General features: G+C 68.9%; 4 protein-coding genes across 5 annotated transcripts; 3 read left to right on the top strand and 1 right to left on the bottom strand.

The window, feature by feature from the left end:
- Positions 1 to 1,452: 1,452 nt before the first annotated feature.
- Positions 1,453 to 3,875, top strand: VPS72 (vacuolar protein sorting 72 homolog). Its single transcript, XM_075724226.1, has 6 exons — positions 1,453 to 1,569; positions 2,042 to 2,194; positions 2,362 to 2,473; positions 2,582 to 2,761; positions 2,877 to 3,018; positions 3,286 to 3,875. Exons 1-6 carry the CDS (start codon positions 1,453 to 1,455, stop codon positions 3,677 to 3,679), a joined length of 1,098 nt encoding a protein of 365 aa, XP_075580341.1. The 3' UTR covers positions 3,680 to 3,875.
- A 12-nt stretch (positions 3,876 to 3,887) lies between these two features.
- On the top strand, positions 3,888 to 9,009 carry TMOD4 (tropomodulin 4). 2 transcript variants are annotated; one of them, XM_075724227.1, is made up of 10 exons: positions 3,888 to 3,904; positions 5,137 to 5,281; positions 5,358 to 5,514; positions 6,104 to 6,226; positions 7,133 to 7,222; positions 7,451 to 7,581; positions 8,128 to 8,235; positions 8,451 to 8,594; positions 8,683 to 8,827; positions 8,915 to 9,009. In XM_075724227.1, exons 2-10 carry the CDS (start codon positions 5,159 to 5,161, stop codon positions 8,935 to 8,937), a joined length of 1,044 nt encoding a protein of 347 aa, XP_075580342.1. In that variant the 5' UTR covers positions 3,888 to 3,904; positions 5,137 to 5,158; the 3' UTR covers positions 8,938 to 9,009. The 2 variants fall into 2 exon arrangements, with proteins under 2 accessions (XP_075580342.1, XP_075580343.1); XM_075724228.1 differs by lacking the exon at positions 3,888 to 3,904 and adding an exon at positions 4,456 to 4,490.
- A 1,066-nt stretch (positions 9,010 to 10,075) lies between these two features.
- Positions 10,076 to 11,961, bottom strand: SCNM1 (sodium channel modifier 1). Its single transcript, XM_075724519.1, has 8 exons — positions 11,911 to 11,961; positions 11,332 to 11,402; positions 11,161 to 11,249; positions 10,959 to 11,056; positions 10,787 to 10,881; positions 10,510 to 10,655; positions 10,259 to 10,391; positions 10,076 to 10,175 (listed from the first exon to the last, which is right to left on the bottom strand). Exons 1-8 carry the CDS (start codon positions 11,959 to 11,961, stop codon positions 10,076 to 10,078), a joined length of 783 nt encoding a protein of 260 aa, XP_075580634.1.
- A 521-nt stretch (positions 11,962 to 12,482) lies between these two features.
- LYSMD1 (LysM domain containing 1) lies at positions 12,483 to 13,876 on the top strand. The gene is made up of 3 exons (XM_075724504.1): positions 12,483 to 12,581; positions 12,935 to 13,197; positions 13,305 to 13,876. Exons 1-3 carry the CDS (start codon positions 12,483 to 12,485, stop codon positions 13,447 to 13,449), a joined length of 507 nt encoding a protein of 168 aa, XP_075580619.1. The 3' UTR covers positions 13,450 to 13,876.
- The last annotated feature ends 647 nt before the right edge of the window (positions 13,877 to 14,523 follow it).

Genomic DNA, 14,523 nt, shown 5'->3' with positions numbered 1-14,523 from the left:
GGGGGGGTTCAAGCCCCCCCGGGCCTCCATTCATGCCTGGAGGGTCCTTGCCACACGCCCACAGCCTCCTCCCCAGGAAAAGGTCAGCCCCACACCACCTCCCCCAGCGAAAGCTCAGCCCCAGCCCACCCCACGGAGCCAGCTGGGCTCTGCGAAGCCCATCCCACTCGGGCCTCAGCCCATAACTCTCCAGTGCTCGCTCCCACACACCCTCCGGAGAGCTCAGCCTCGTCGTCGCCCCCCCACGCCCCCAGAGGCCTCCCCCAACGCCGGCTTCACCCCACCGCACGGAACCGCCCTCCCACGCTGTCCCCCAGCACACCCCGAGAGCCCTTCCTCGGCCCACGGGTCTGCCCATCTCCTCGCCCCACGCACGGCCCGGCCCAGGCCCCGAGTCCCTTCCTGCACCCCCCCGCCCCACGCACCCCACAGGCCTCCCACCCCCAGCTCCTACCGGCCCCACGCACCCCACGGCCCTACACCCCCCATACCCCCTACGGCCCCAAAGAGCCCTCCTCGGCCCCACGCCGCTCACCCCCCCAGAGCCCCCCTCAGCACTACACACCCCCCAGAGCCCTCCCCTCAGCCCCACACCGCTCCGCCTCGACCCCAGAGCCCCGCACAGCCCCCTCCCCGCATCCCCCGGCCCCCCGCCGGCGCCGGGCCCAGCCCCGTACCCGCCAGGCCGCCGCTGCTCCCGCTGCTGCCCCCCGACTCGGGCCCCGCCGACGCCATCTTGGAGCGCGCGCTCCTCCTGCGGCGGCCGCCGGCTCGCGCGCGCCACCCGCGCCCCTCCCCGCTTGGCCCCGCCCCGCCGCTCCGGACCACACCATCCGGCCGCGGGCGGGGGGGGGGGACACGCGGCGCCGGCCCGCAGGGCGCAGGCGCAGACCAGGCGGCGGGCCCCCTCCTCCCACTTGGGCTCGCCCCCGCGGACGCGACCACTCGGGGCGGGGGGAGGGGGGACGCGTCCCTCAGGGCGCATGCGCGGAGAGCGGCGAGGGCCGCGGCCGCGCAGGCCGCCGTGGGTCACGTGACGGGCCAAGTGCGACCAAAACAAAGCCGGGGAGCACGTGGCGCACGTGGCGCACGGGACGTCACGGCAGGGGGGTGCCGTGACGTCACGCGGTGACGTCATTTTCCATATTCCCTCCCCTGGGAAGCGACGTGGCCCTACCGAAGGAGTTAGGGCCCGCTAACGTCACGCTAGCGCCTCGGCGGCCCCGCGTCTCTGCGGCGTCGCCCCGCGATGACGCAACCCCCGCTGTCCCCGCCCCCCGCCGGTGCCCCCAGCTGAGCCCCGGTCGCCCACAGGAGCCTGCAGTGCCCCCTCCGGCCTGCGGGGGGGCGCCCGTCGCCATCGGCCGCTCGGCGCTCGCTCTCCCCTGCCTGGCGGCGCAGCGGCGGGCCGGGCAGGACGCGCAGCGGAGCGCCGATCGCGGCGGCGGCGCGATGAGCCTGGCGGAGGGCCGCGCCCCGCGGCGCACGGCCGGTAACCGGCTTTCGGGGCTGCTGGAGGCCGAGGAGGAGGATGAGTTCTACCAGACCACCTACGGCGGCTTCACCGAGGTGCGGGGCCGCCGCGGGCCCCGGGCGGGGAGCCCTGGAGCTGGGGGCACGGGAGACCGGGGGTCTCGAGGGCCCTAGGGCGAACGGGACCGAAGGTGTCCCGGTGCTGTGAGGGGCTCGGGGCGGGTGTCTGGGGGGTCCCGGGGGGGGGAGACCCCGGGGGGGGGATGGGTGAGGACCCGAGGGGGGGGGGATGGGGAGCCCCGGGGAGGTGGGGGTCCCTGGGGGGGGGGGGATGGGTATCAGCGGGGGGCCCAGGGAGGCTGCCCCCGGGGGGAGGCCCGGGGAGAAGGCTGCGGGACAACAGGAGGGGTCGAGGGAGGAGCAGTGGGGGCAGGGGGTGTCTGGCCATTAGAGAAGCCGCCCCCCCGTAGCGGTGAGGCCCCCGTGGCCATGGGGAGGGAGGGCACCGGGGCTCGGGGCTGCGGCCTGGGGAGCCCTGGGGGGTGACGCAGCCCCTCTGTCTGCGCAGGAGTCGGGCGACGATGAGTACAGGGGTGACCAGTCGGACAGCGATGACGAGGTGGACTCGGACTTCGACATCGACGAGGGCGAGGAACCCGCCAGCGACCAGGACGAGAGCGAGCCCAAGCGCCGCCGCCGCGTCGTCACCAAGGCTTACCGGGTGCGGGCGGGCGGCCGGGGACCGGGCGGAGGGCTCCGGGGTCCCCTTCCCTGCACTGCAGCCAGGGGACAGACTCCCCGTTGGGAAAAGCCAAGGTTTAAATGCGGCCGAAGCTGTGCCTGGGGCGAGTTTTTCTCCCTCCTCACATCCTCTGCCCCGTCCTGTAGGAGCCTCTCAAGAGCCTTCGCCCCAAGAAGACTGAGGTCCCCAGTGGCAGCTCCCAGAAGCCACGAGAGGTGAAATCCATCCCCTTGGAGCTCCAGGATGATGTGGGAGACAGTGAGTGTGCGTGGGACGGGACATGCTGGAAATGGGCCACCTCCAGGAGAGCTCCTGGTGAGCTGGGCCAGCCGGTGCCCACGGGTCAGCTCTGTTCTCCCGCCACAGGCCGGAAGCACATGCGACAGTCGACAACGGAGCACACACGCCAAACCTTCCTGCGCATCCAGGAGCGGCAGGTCCAGTCCAAGCGGAAGAAAGGTGGCCCCAACTACGACCGGCCTCTGACGCAGGAGGAGCTGCTGGAGGAAGCCAAGATCACGGAGGAGATCAATCTCCGCTCCCTGGGTGAGCCAGGCACAATGCCAAGGCACGCAGGGACCCCCGGAATGGCGCAGGGATGTGGGGTGAGTGTGTCAATGAGGCGCTGAGCCTCCCCTTTCTTTTGTCCCTGCTTTCCCAGAGAACTATGAGCGCCTGGAAGCCGACAAGAAGAAGCAGGTCCAGAAGAAACGGAAATGCGTTGGGCCCGTTATCCGCTACTGGTCCGTCACCATGCCCCTCGTCCCGGAGCCAGGCAAGGAGGAGAACGTGGACGTGGAAGGGTAGGTTGAGGTCACCTTGAGATGGTCCTGGTGGGTTTTCCCCCTGCCAGCGCACCCAGCCGGACCCCGTCTCCCACTCCTGATCCCTCTGTTCCATCGTGGTGAGGGAGAAGTGGGTTTTGGGCAGTGCCTTGGAGCCCCCAAGCCCCATGTTCCAGTCCTGGGGAGCGGCTCAAGCAGATTTGGCAGCTCTGCCTGCTGTGGGAGCTCCCCCAGGGATGCCCCCTGCCCCGGGGGTCTCCTGGGCACTGATCGCAGCTCTTCCAGGTTGGACCAAGACCTGCAGCAGGCCGAAGCAGCTCCAGCCCCGGCTCCAGCTTCTGCCGGGAAATGCTCCCGCACCTTCATCTCCTTCAGCGATGACGAAACCTTCGAGCGCTTCTTCCCCAAAGCGAAACCGCCACGGCTGCCGGTGCGGGAGATCTGCCCCGTCACCCACAAACCGGCTGTTTACCGCGACCCCATCACTGACATCCCCTACTCCAACATCCGTGCCTTCAAAATCATCCGGGAGGCCTACAAGAAATACATCACGGCGCACGGGCTGCCCAGTGCCGCCGCCTCCGCCGCTCTGGGGGCTGCCACTCCCCCCGGCCCTGACCCCAACATCCGTCCCACCCGCCAGAAGATCATCATCAAGCAGAGCGTCCCCACGACCTGAGCGCCGGGGGTCCGCGGGGGGCTCATGGCCGCTGCGGGACGAGGCCTCTCCTCGCTCCAACTCCCGTGGGTGGCAGTTCGTTGCTCTATTTATCTCCTTCCTACCTTTTTTTATATAAAAAAAAGAAATAAATCCGAGTAGCCTGCGTACAGCAAGGGTGCGGACTGTCATTTCCATTCAACGTGCAGTGCCTGCAACACCAGGAGACCCTACAGTAAACACAGGGTGCGTATGACCCCTTGTTTTCTGAGAGACCCTACAATAAATAAGCAGTTTGTCCACTGTTGCTGCTCCCAATGCAGCACTGCCACAGGAGCCCTGCTGATGGTGGCCCCACACAACCCCCGCAAACGCGATTTTGGGGACTGGGGGGGGGCATGCAGGAGCCAAGTCACCCAGACGGTCTCAGGGTGAAGGGGCATAAAATGTCCCCATGGGGGTGACAGGGGGGGTTGGGGGTCTCTGAGGGGCTGTGGGACCCCAGGCACAAGGTTCAGCCTCTCCCCGTGGCCTCTCCCCACAGCCACCCCTCTCCCTCCTGGCCAGGGCACCCCAAGGGGTAACGGGGAGCCACTGGGTCACGAGGCACCCCCCCACTGCCCCCGGGGTGCCCCTGCCCCGCCGGGGCGCTGGGGTGGAGCTGGCGCGGGGCTGGCAGGGCTCGATAACGCCCGGGGATATGTGATCTTGCCCCTCCCCACCGCCGGCTCACAGAATAAAATGCTGATCTCATGCCCTGCGCGGCCGGAGCCCTTGGCTCAGCACCGGGGCTCGCACCCAGGCAGGCTCCGCTGCTCCGGCCAGCGGCCAGGTAGGGCCCCGGGGTGGGGGTCCCCGGGGTGGTGGGCACGGGCTCTGGGGTCCCTGGGTCTGTCGGGGATCCCCGTTCCAAGGGATCCCGCAGCCCCCCAGCTCTCGCCTGTGGGTGTCTGGTCCCTCCCGGGGGCATTGGGTGGGTGCGTGTGTGTGTCCCCAGCCCTGGGACCCAGGTGTCGGGGGGGAAATCTCAACCTGGCTCCTCAGGGGGGACCCGACCCTGGTGTCGGGGGACTCACGTCCTCTGTTTACCCCTGCTGTCCCCCCCCAGGGAGGTGGGGACCCGTGCTGGGGGGCAAAGGGGTGCTGGAGGGGGGACCCGGGGGTGCTGGGGCTGCTGAACCGGGACCTGCCCCCCCCAGCAGCAGGGGGGGGCTGCGGGGGACGCTGGGTCCTGGCCCTTGGGACCACCTCGGAGCCGGGATTCAGTTTCCCCAAGAGCTCCCCAATGATACCACCCTGGACCTCCCACCCTGGGGTGCCCCACGGCCCCAATACCACCTGCGGCACGCAGTGGCCCTGCACGCCATGGCATGGGGAGGGCGGCTGTGGCGTGGAGGGTCCTCTTATGGTGCAGGGCAACCCCCCACCCCCGGGAGCCTCCCGCCAGCTGCTCAGCTCCCCTGTTGTCGCCCCCCCAGGCCGCCCCCCCAGCCCCCCACCATGACGTCCTACCGGCAGGAGCTGGAGAAGTACCGGGACATCGACGAGGACAAGATCCTGCGGGAGCTGTCAGCCGAGGAGCTGGAGCAGCTGGACACGGAGCTGCTGGAAATGGACCCCGAGGTGGGTCCCAGCACAGGGGGGCGGTGAGTGGGATGGGTGCCTGGCATTCCCCGGGGGTGACACGGTGGGTCCCTAGAACGTGCTGCTGCCGGCGGGGCTGCGGCAGCGGGACCAGACGCGGAAGAGCCCAACGGGGCCGCTGGACCGGGAGGCCCTGCTGCAGCACCTGGAGAAGCAGGCGCTGGAGGCCGGCGAGCGTGACGACCTGGTGCCCTTCACTGGCGAGAAGAAAGGTGGGGAGACCCGGGGGGGAACACGGCGGGGACCATGGCGGGGACCATGGTGGGGAGCAGGGGGGACAGGGCCTCGCAGCACCGGGTATATTTAGCTCGGCAGAACGGTGCTCGCCAGCAGCTCGGGTGTCCTGGGCGAGCTGGGTCCCCGCCAGCCCCGGGCACGGCCACCCCCTGGCAATGTCACCCCCCCATATGGCCACCCCCTGCAATGTCCCCCCCAGCAATGCCACCCCTAGCACAGCCACCTCTGGCAATGCCACCCCTGGCACGGGCACCCCATGGCAGTGCCACCTCCAGCACAGCCACCCCCCAGCAGCAATGTCACCCCCCATATGGCCACCCGCAGCAATGCCACCACCTGACAACATCACCCCCCCCGGTACGGTCACACAAACCCCCCCGGACCGTCACCCGCTGGCAATGCCACCCCTGGACTCCCACTCCTGGCAGTGTCACCCTAGGCACGGCCACCAGCAGTGGCCACCTCCCCCCACGCCTCTGCTAGCCCTGTCCCCGGGCCACTGCGTCCAGCATCACCCGGCTGACGCGAGGCCGGGCAGGGTGCGACCCGCATCCCCGCACCCAGGGAAGCCCTTCGTGCCCAAGAACCCGACGCGGGAGATCCCACGGGAGGAGCAGATCACCCTGGAGCCCGAGCTGGAGGAGGCACTGGCCAACGCCACCGAGGCTGAGATGTGCGACATCGCCGGTGGGTCTCACGTGGGGCTGTGCCTCACACCACAGCCTCGCACGGGGCTGCCACATTGCACCACAGCCTCGCACGGGGCTGCCACATTGCACCACAAATGTTGCACAGGGCTGCCACAACACACCGCAGCCTCACATGAGGCAGCCACATTGCACCGCAGACTTGCAGGGGGCAGCCACGTCGCACCACAACCTTGCATGGGGCTGCTGCATCGCACTGCAGCCTCACACGGGGCTGCTGCATTGCACCGCAGCCTTGCATGGGGCTGCCGCATTGCACCGCAGTCTTGCACAGGGCTGCCATGTCGCACCGCAGTCCTCACACGGGACAGCCACGTCGCACCGCAGTCTCGCATGGGGCAGCCCTGTTGCACCACAACCTTGCATGGGGCTGCTGCATCGCACCGCAGCCTTGCACGGGGCTGCCACATCACAGCACAGCCTTGCACGGGGCTGCCACATCGCACGCCAACCTTGCGCAGGGCAGCCGCGTTGCACCGCAGCCTCGCACGGGGGTAGCGCGTCCCACAGCAGCTTCACGTGGGGGGCTGCAAGTGACACCGCAGCCTTGCACGGGGGGAAGCACATCGCACACGGAGAAGTGTTGCATGGGGGGGAAGCTTTGCATGGGGCCGGCGCATTGCACACCCGCCCCGGCCGCGTGTCACACCCGTGCTCCCTGCTGCCAGGCGTGTGCCGGGCCCCCCCTGGGTCCCCGCCAGGGCCTGGCTAAAAGCAGCGCTGTGCCCCAGCACTCGGCTTTCACTGCTGGCCCCCAGCCCACCCGCTCCCCACAGCCTCCCCGGCCCCCTCAGGGCAGGGCTGGGGGGGCTGCAGCCACCCCTGGGGGGACATGAGGGAACTGGGGGGGTCTTGGGGCACCCCCTGACCCCCCCCGGTCCCACAGCCATCCTGGGCATGTACACGCTGATGAGCAACAAGCAGTACTACGACGCGATCTGCAGCGGGACCATCTCCAACACGGAGGGCATCAACAGTGAGTGCCCTGGGGACACGGGGACAGGGGACACGGGGATGAGCCCCCCCGGGACAGGGGACACAGGGACATGGGGTCCATGAGGCTGCTTGGGGGGCATTTGGGGACCAGAACCCCTCCAGGATTCCCTGTGGTGATGCCACACACGTGTGCAAGCGCACGTGTCCTCGCGTGTCCGTGCCCCCATGTGCAGTCATGTGTGTCCTCGCATGCACGCGTGTGCCCCAGGCGTGGTGAAGCCCGACACGTACAAGCCAGTGCCGGATGAGCCCCCGAATCCCACCAACGTGGAGGAGACGCTGCAGCAGATCCAGGCCAATGACGGGGCTCTGGAGGACGTCAACCTCAACAACATCAAGGTGAGGGACCTGGTGGCAGTGTCCCCAGGGTGTCCGTCCCAGTCCTGGGGTGCCAGTCCCCAGCCTGGGGTGTCCCCATGGGGCTGCTCCCTATCCCAGGGTGTCTCCAGGGCACCCCAAGGTGCTGGTCGCCATGCTGGGGCATCACTGTGGCCCCCACATTGTCCCCAGGGTGTCCCTGGGTGCTGATTCCCTGCCCAGGATGGTGCCAGGGTGATGGGTCCCACCCTGGGGTGTCCCTGTGAGGCTTGGTCACCCTGTCCCAGGGTGCTGCTCACTGTTCTGGGGTGTCCCTGCATGGTTGGTCCCTGCCTTGGGGCATCCCTGAGGTGTTTGTCCCCATCTTGGAGTGGCTCCAGGGCACCCCAGGGTGCTGGTCCTCACCCAGGGGCATCCGTGTCCCCTTGGTGACATCCTGCATCCCCTCGGCGCCACTTACATCCCTTGGGTGACATCAGCACCCTCTCGGGGATGCCCCCCTACCCTTGGAGACATCTACACCCCCTCGATGCCACCCTTGGTGACACGCGCGTCCCCTTGCTGCAGGACATTCCCATTGCCACGCTGAAGGCCATCTGCGAGGCCATGAAAACCAACACCCACGTCAAGAAGCTCAGCCTGGTAGCCACCCGCAGCAATGACCCCGTGGCCAGCGTGAGTCCCAGCACCGTGTCCCCCATGTCCCCACACGTCCCCAGACAGGGGGTGGACGTGGTCCCCTGCCTCCGGCTCCATCCTGGGCGCCAGCAAGCCCAGGTGACAGTGGCTTTTCCACCACCACGTGAGGCATTGGTGGCCCAGGACATGCCAGAGCGGGGGGTGCCAGCCCTGGGTGGCACCCTGAGGTGACACCCTGAGGTGACACGCAGGCCGTGGCTGAGATGCTGATGGAGAACAAGACCCTGCAGAGTCTCAACATCGAATCCAACTTCATCACCAGCACCGGCATGATGAGCATCATCAAGGCCATGTACCACAACACCACCCTGAGCGAGCTCAAGGTGGACAACCAGGTAGGGACAGGCACCCATGGGTGGCCCGGGGAGGGGACAGAGGTGTCCCCAACTTCCCGGCGTGCCTGGTTTCACCCCGGCCTTGCAGTGCCAGCGGCTGGGTGACACGGTGGAGATGGAGATGGCCACCATGCTGGAGCAGTGCCCCTCTGTTGTGCGCTTTGGCTACCACTTCACGCAGCAAGGCCCCCGCACCCGCGCCGCCATCGCTATCACCAACAACAACGAGCTCCGTGAGTGTCCCCTGTGTCCCCTCCTGGGGCAGGAATCGGGGTGGGGGGTCCCAGCCCTGATCCACCCCCTCTTTCCCCTGCCCCCAGGTCGCAAGCAGAAGAAAACCTAACGACGCCCCCCGCAGCACCAACAAGCTCTGGCTCCTGCTCCCCGGCGCCGCTGTAAATAAAGACGGCGGAGAGATGCGGCTTTGGGATCTGCTCGGATGCATCCCGGGGCAGGATTTGCACCTGGGGGCTGGAATCGGGATCGTAGGGATGGGCTGAGGGAGGGTAATGCCACCGGGGAGGCAGCGGGAGCACCCCTCCCATCTTGCAGGGCTCGAGGCCTCCGTTAGCCTCCGGCCGTTAGCCCATGGGGGCTGAGCCAGGCACCCGCATCCCCTCGGGGAGCAGCGGGGCTGGGGGGTTGGGGTTACGGCACCAGGAGGGGTGGGTGGGTGCCCCCATGGCATGGAGCCAGGCACCCAAGGCCCATGGAGGCCAGCACCCACAGCCTACCGAGGTTGGGGGGGGGGGCGCAGGGCCTATTTATAGGTTCTGCCACCTATTTATAGATGCAAGCTGAGCAAGCGGGTAAATCCCGGTGCCCAGGGGTAACATCACCCCGGGCAGCGCTGCCAGGGAGTCCCCCCCAGCGACAGGATCCAGCCCCAGGGCCCAGAGAGACCCTCGGGTGGGTGCTGTCCCAGGGCGTGGATACCGGCTCAGGGCACAGCCCCGTAAACGACAGTCCCATGGGTGCCCCCCTGATGCGGAGGCACCCGCAGGCACCCAAAGGCTGGCAGGAAAAGGGTGGGGAGGGGCACACCGGACTGAGGCAGGGGGAGGGTGGCATGGCCGTGCACTTTCCAAAGCACTGGGACAGCTGCCGGGGCCAGGGAGGAGGGGGGAACCCAGCACCACCACCCTGAAAGGCCACGACCCACAGGCAGCTGCCAGAGTGTGAGAAAATGAGCGTGACTTGGGCCGGAGACAGGAGAGGACGGGGTGGGGATGGACCGAAACCCACATCCAGGTTGGCAGCGCTCACAGGGCTCTGGCTGGGGTGAGGACACCCTGAAAAGGCACCAGGTTGAGCATCCCCAGGGTGGAAAAAAGCTAGGACCCCCAATATCACCCTTCCCTGGGACCTGTCCCAACAGCTCAGACACCTCCATCCTCTCCAGCTGCCTCTATTAACGGTGGGGCTTAGGGACAGCCTGGGGGCAGCCGTCCCCACGGGGACCGGTGGGGCAGAGCGGGGCCTCAGGCTGGCAGCAGCGCAGGCGGCTCATCCTCATCGGAGTCGAATTCGGCGTTCTCGTCCTTCACCCACTTGCCAGAGCGGTCCTGGATCCAGCCAGCGCTGGGGACAGATGGACAGAGAGAGGGAGGGAGTGAGATACGACTCATTACGGAGTTCCCCATGCCAATGGGGCCAAGGCTCACCTCCGCAGCTGCAGGTATCGCTCCAGGGCCTGGCGTCTCTCGGGGCTGAGGGCTTCGGGCTGGCTCAGGGCCGATGATGAGGCTTTTCCTTTGCCACCTCGCTGCGTCTGGGCCGGGGCCGCCTTCAGCATGTCTGGGAGGGCAGAGAGGGGCTGGCGAGACCCACAGAAACAGGACAGGCCTGGCTGAGAGCCTGGGCACCCTGCCCCACCAGTGCCAGTGCAGCCCCGGAGCCGTCAGCTGGCTCTTACCCGCTTGCCCACCACGGTGCCCTGGCAGCAGGGCTGCAGGACTGGCGTCCACAGCTTGTCTGTCCTTCTGCAACGGCTCTGGAAGCGTTGGGGCAGCGCTCAGCCCTGTCTGGGTCACGCCAGCTCGCAAGCTGCTTCCCTCCAGCCTGTGACGGGAGAAGGAGTCAGGGCCTCATGCCACAAATGCCCAATGGCGGTGAAGACATGGTGCTGCTGGTCCCTCCCGGGAAGCCCAGAGCTTTCCCCCATCCTCCAGCAGCGAAACCAAAGGTCTTACCCTGTCCTCCGGCAGCAGCTGCTGTAGGGAGCGGCTTTCAGCAGAGCACTCCGGGCAATCCTCCTCGTCCGTGCCAGAAGAGGGGCCGGGGAGCCCTGGGGAGAGGGGACAGAGCTCAGGGGGGGCCTGGCCAGGGGGTCCGGCGGGGTGAGGAAGGGGTGTCCGCACCAACCTGCACGCCTGCTTCCTCTGCCTGCACCTCCTCCTCGTGCCGCCGCTTCTGGGCCAAGTCCTGGAGTGAGCGCTTCCTGCCGTAGAAGCGCTGCAGGCCTGGAAGAGTGCAAAGGGGACGGGGGGACGCAGTCGTTTGGCATAGCCCACCCCCACACTGGGCCCCCACCCGCCCACTTACCCCCCACTGGCCCCCCACTTACTGCTCATGTGCTTCTTGCCAGCTCTGTGGACCGTCAGCACGTCCAGCGTGTCGAAGACGGGGCGGTGGGCGCACACCGTGCAGGCGTACCTGTGTCGAGGCAGGGGCAAAAGCTGCCGTTGGGACCCGGCAAGCAGCCGGCGGGTGGGCTGCCCTCGGGGTTCTCACTCACCTCCCACTCCTCAGCAGCAGCGCCTCATCCTCGGGGATGTAGTTGGCCAACAGGTCCGCAACGCGTCTTTTCTGGGAGAGACCAAGGGGCCGGGTGAGCTGCTGCCGGAAGGGGGGTCTGCCCCCAGTTTGTCCCATGGAGGGCCAGCCATTGCCCCCAGCCCTGTCCCCTCCTTAGGCCAGGAAACCTTGGCACCCAGGGGACCCCGCTCTGAGGAAGCAAAGGCGAGGGGGGAACTGAGGCGTCAAGGCTGGGGAGGGGGCGGTTTGGGGGCAGGCTGAGGCGGAGGAAGGGGGCAATTTCAAGGAGCGGCCTGGGCCAAGGTGGGTATTTGGGGCGCCGGGAGGGGAACCCTGAGGGGAGATCAAGACAGGGTAGGGGTGAGGGGGAAGTGGGGGGGGGCAGAGGAGCATTTGCCGGCAGGGAGGAGCGGGGAGTGACTGAGGACAACCGAGTCGGGGGAGCAGGCCAGGGCAAGGGGGTGAACCCGTGGGGTACGCAGGGAGGTCGGGGCCGAGGTTAGGGGGACCCGGGGGGGTCTGGGGAGCCGGGGGGTGGGTGGGGGGGTCCGGGACCCACCTGCAGCACCCCCAGCTGACCGGGATCGTCCCCCTCCCGCTTGAAGGACATGGCGGCCCCGGCGCCGGCCCGCGGTTACTATGGGAACCGCCCCCTCCCACGTCGCCCAGCTTCCGGGTGGCTTTCCCGACAGGCCGCGCGCGGGTGCGGCGACCAATCCGAGAGCGCGGGGGGCGGGGCGGGCGGCCCCGCCGTGCCCGCAGGCGGCGCGGCCCCGCGGCATGACGGGAGTTGTAGTTCCGCGGCGCCATCCCTGGAGCGGGACGGGGGGCAGAGACCCCCCCCCCGGGGGCAGGGACCGGGGGGCGGCAGGGGCCGCGGGGCTGGGGAGAGCCCCGGGGCGGGGGTGGCGGCATCACTGCCCGAGGGGGTGGTGGACTCGTCTGTGCCCGCCCTCCCCGTCCCGCCCCGCCCCGGACTACAAATCCCAGAGGCTTCCGCCAAGGCGGCCGGCCCGGGCCTAGCGTCTCCGGCCTCACCGGGGCCCTGGGCCGGCACCCGCCCGGGCCGGGGCTGTTCGCATGAGCCCCACCGCGCTGGCGGGGGCCGGGGCTGAGCGGGGCCGTCCCGCCATGGCGGCGGGGAGCGGCGGAGCGGCGGCCCCCGCCCGGGAGCACCGCCTGGAGCCCGGGGACACGCTGCCGGGGCTGGCGCTGCGCTACGGGGTGACGGTGAGCGGCCACGGGGGCGGCCGGAGCGGGGGGGGGGACACGGCACGTCCAGGGGTTCGGGGTGCCCCGGTTTGGGGCAGAAGCCCCGGGGTAGGGCGGGCAGGACGACCCCGGGGTCCCCCGGCAGCCCCGCGGTCCCCGCGGGGCCATCGCTGTCCCCTCCTGTCCCTGTCCCCTTCCCTCACCCCCCCGTCCCAATGGCTGTCCCCATCGCTGTCCCCACCCTGTCCTGTCCCCCGTCCCTGTCCCCACCCCATCCTTATCTCTGTCCTCGTCCCCTTCCTCATCCTGTCCCCATTCTTGTCCCCATCCCATCTCTGTCCCCATCGCGGTCCCCGGCCCGTCCCCGGCAGATGGAGCAGATCAAGCGCGCCAACCGCCTCTACACCACGGACACCATCTTCCTCAAGCCCACCCTCCTCATCCCTGCGCCGGGGGGACCCTGCCCCGAGGACAAGGACAAGGATGCACCTGTCCCCTCGGGGGATGCCCTGGCCGCCCCCGCCCCGTCCCGCCACGACCTCTCGGCCACCGATTTCCTGCAGCAGCTCGACGCCGAGATCGGGCGCTCCAAGGCGGCGGCGGTGGCACAACGGCTCCGTGCCGGCGGCACAGGGTGAGCGCACCCGTCCCACCTCCCCTTTTGGGGCGAAACGGGGGCTTTTGGCTGCAGGGTGGGTGGCAGGGCCACCCCTCAGTGCCACCCTGCTGCGTCCCCTGCAGCACGGCTGAGGCCAAAGGCGCCCGGAGCCCCGATGCCAGGGGCCCACCGGCCACCCGGGGCCCCCGCCTCGGCCCCCGGCCCCTCACCAGGACCCCGCGGGCGGCCGCCCTCCGTGATGCCGAGGACGAGATCTTCACGCTGTGACGCAGGGACACCGGGGACGTGCCACCGTGGCTCCCGCACCGTGACTCCCACGCCGTGACTGCCGCCCCGTGGTGACGGGGACCCCGGGACAGCCGCAGCACCCAGCCCCAGCCGGGGGATACTGGAGGGGACGCAGGGATTTCAGGGGGGACACACGGTGTCCCCTCCCTGTCTCCTTCGAGGAGCCCGTCCCGCTGCAGGGACAGCCAGCGCCTGTGCGCAGAGCCAGCCCTCTCGCTGGGCTACTGGGAGGTACTGGGACAAGATTTACCAGCTGATGTTTTTTCCTCTGGTCGTATTTATTTGTATGTCTTTGCTCTTGCAGGGGGTTTTGGAGGGGTGGAACCCCCCGGGTGGGACCCCCCAGCCCTCCCGGCCCCCGCGTGCCAGTGCCTGGACCCCCACGGGGATGGGGACCGTCACCCCCACCCCAAGAGCCTGTAAATAAAACGGAGCACTGTCACCCGGCTCTGCCTGTTTGTCACCCTCCCTGAGGACACTGTGAAACCCTCCCCAGGGACACTGTCACACCCCCCCTGGGGACATGGACACCCCCCTAGGGACATGGACACCCCCCTGGGGACATGATTGCCCCCCCAGGAACATGGTCACAGCCCTGGGGACACTGTTAACCCCCTGGATGCAATCATTCCCTTCGGGGACACTGTCACCCCCTGGGGACATGGTCACGCCCTGGGGATGCTGTCACCCCTCAGGGACATGATCGGCACTCTGAGGACACAGTTGTGCCCCCGGGGGTACAGGCGCTCGCTTGGGGACACGGTCGTCCCACCCCAGATCACCCAGGGGACCTAGGTCCCATCCAGTGGTGCCACCTGGTGTCACCCTGTGCCTGCACCCTTGGGACCCCCTCGGGATGCCCCAGAGCTGCGGGGGTCTCCCCAGGGACCCCCAGCACCCCCAGGACCAACCAGTCCCCCGGGATGTCCCCAGGGTCCCCTGTCCCCCTCCCCGGGGAGGCTGGGGACACTTGGGGACCAGAGCCTGAGCGGCACTGGGTGGGGAGCCCAGTGCTCCCAGTAGGTCCCAGTGCCCACTGGGCCAGGTGCACAC

This window comes from Pelecanus crispus, chromosome 22, assembly GCF_030463565.1.
Source record: "Pelecanus crispus isolate bPelCri1 chromosome 22, bPelCri1.pri, whole genome shotgun sequence".
Lineage (NCBI taxonomy): Eukaryota > Metazoa > Chordata > Aves > Pelecaniformes > Pelecanidae > Pelecanus > Pelecanus crispus.
This window is presented reverse-complemented; position numbering and strand designations above follow the sequence as displayed.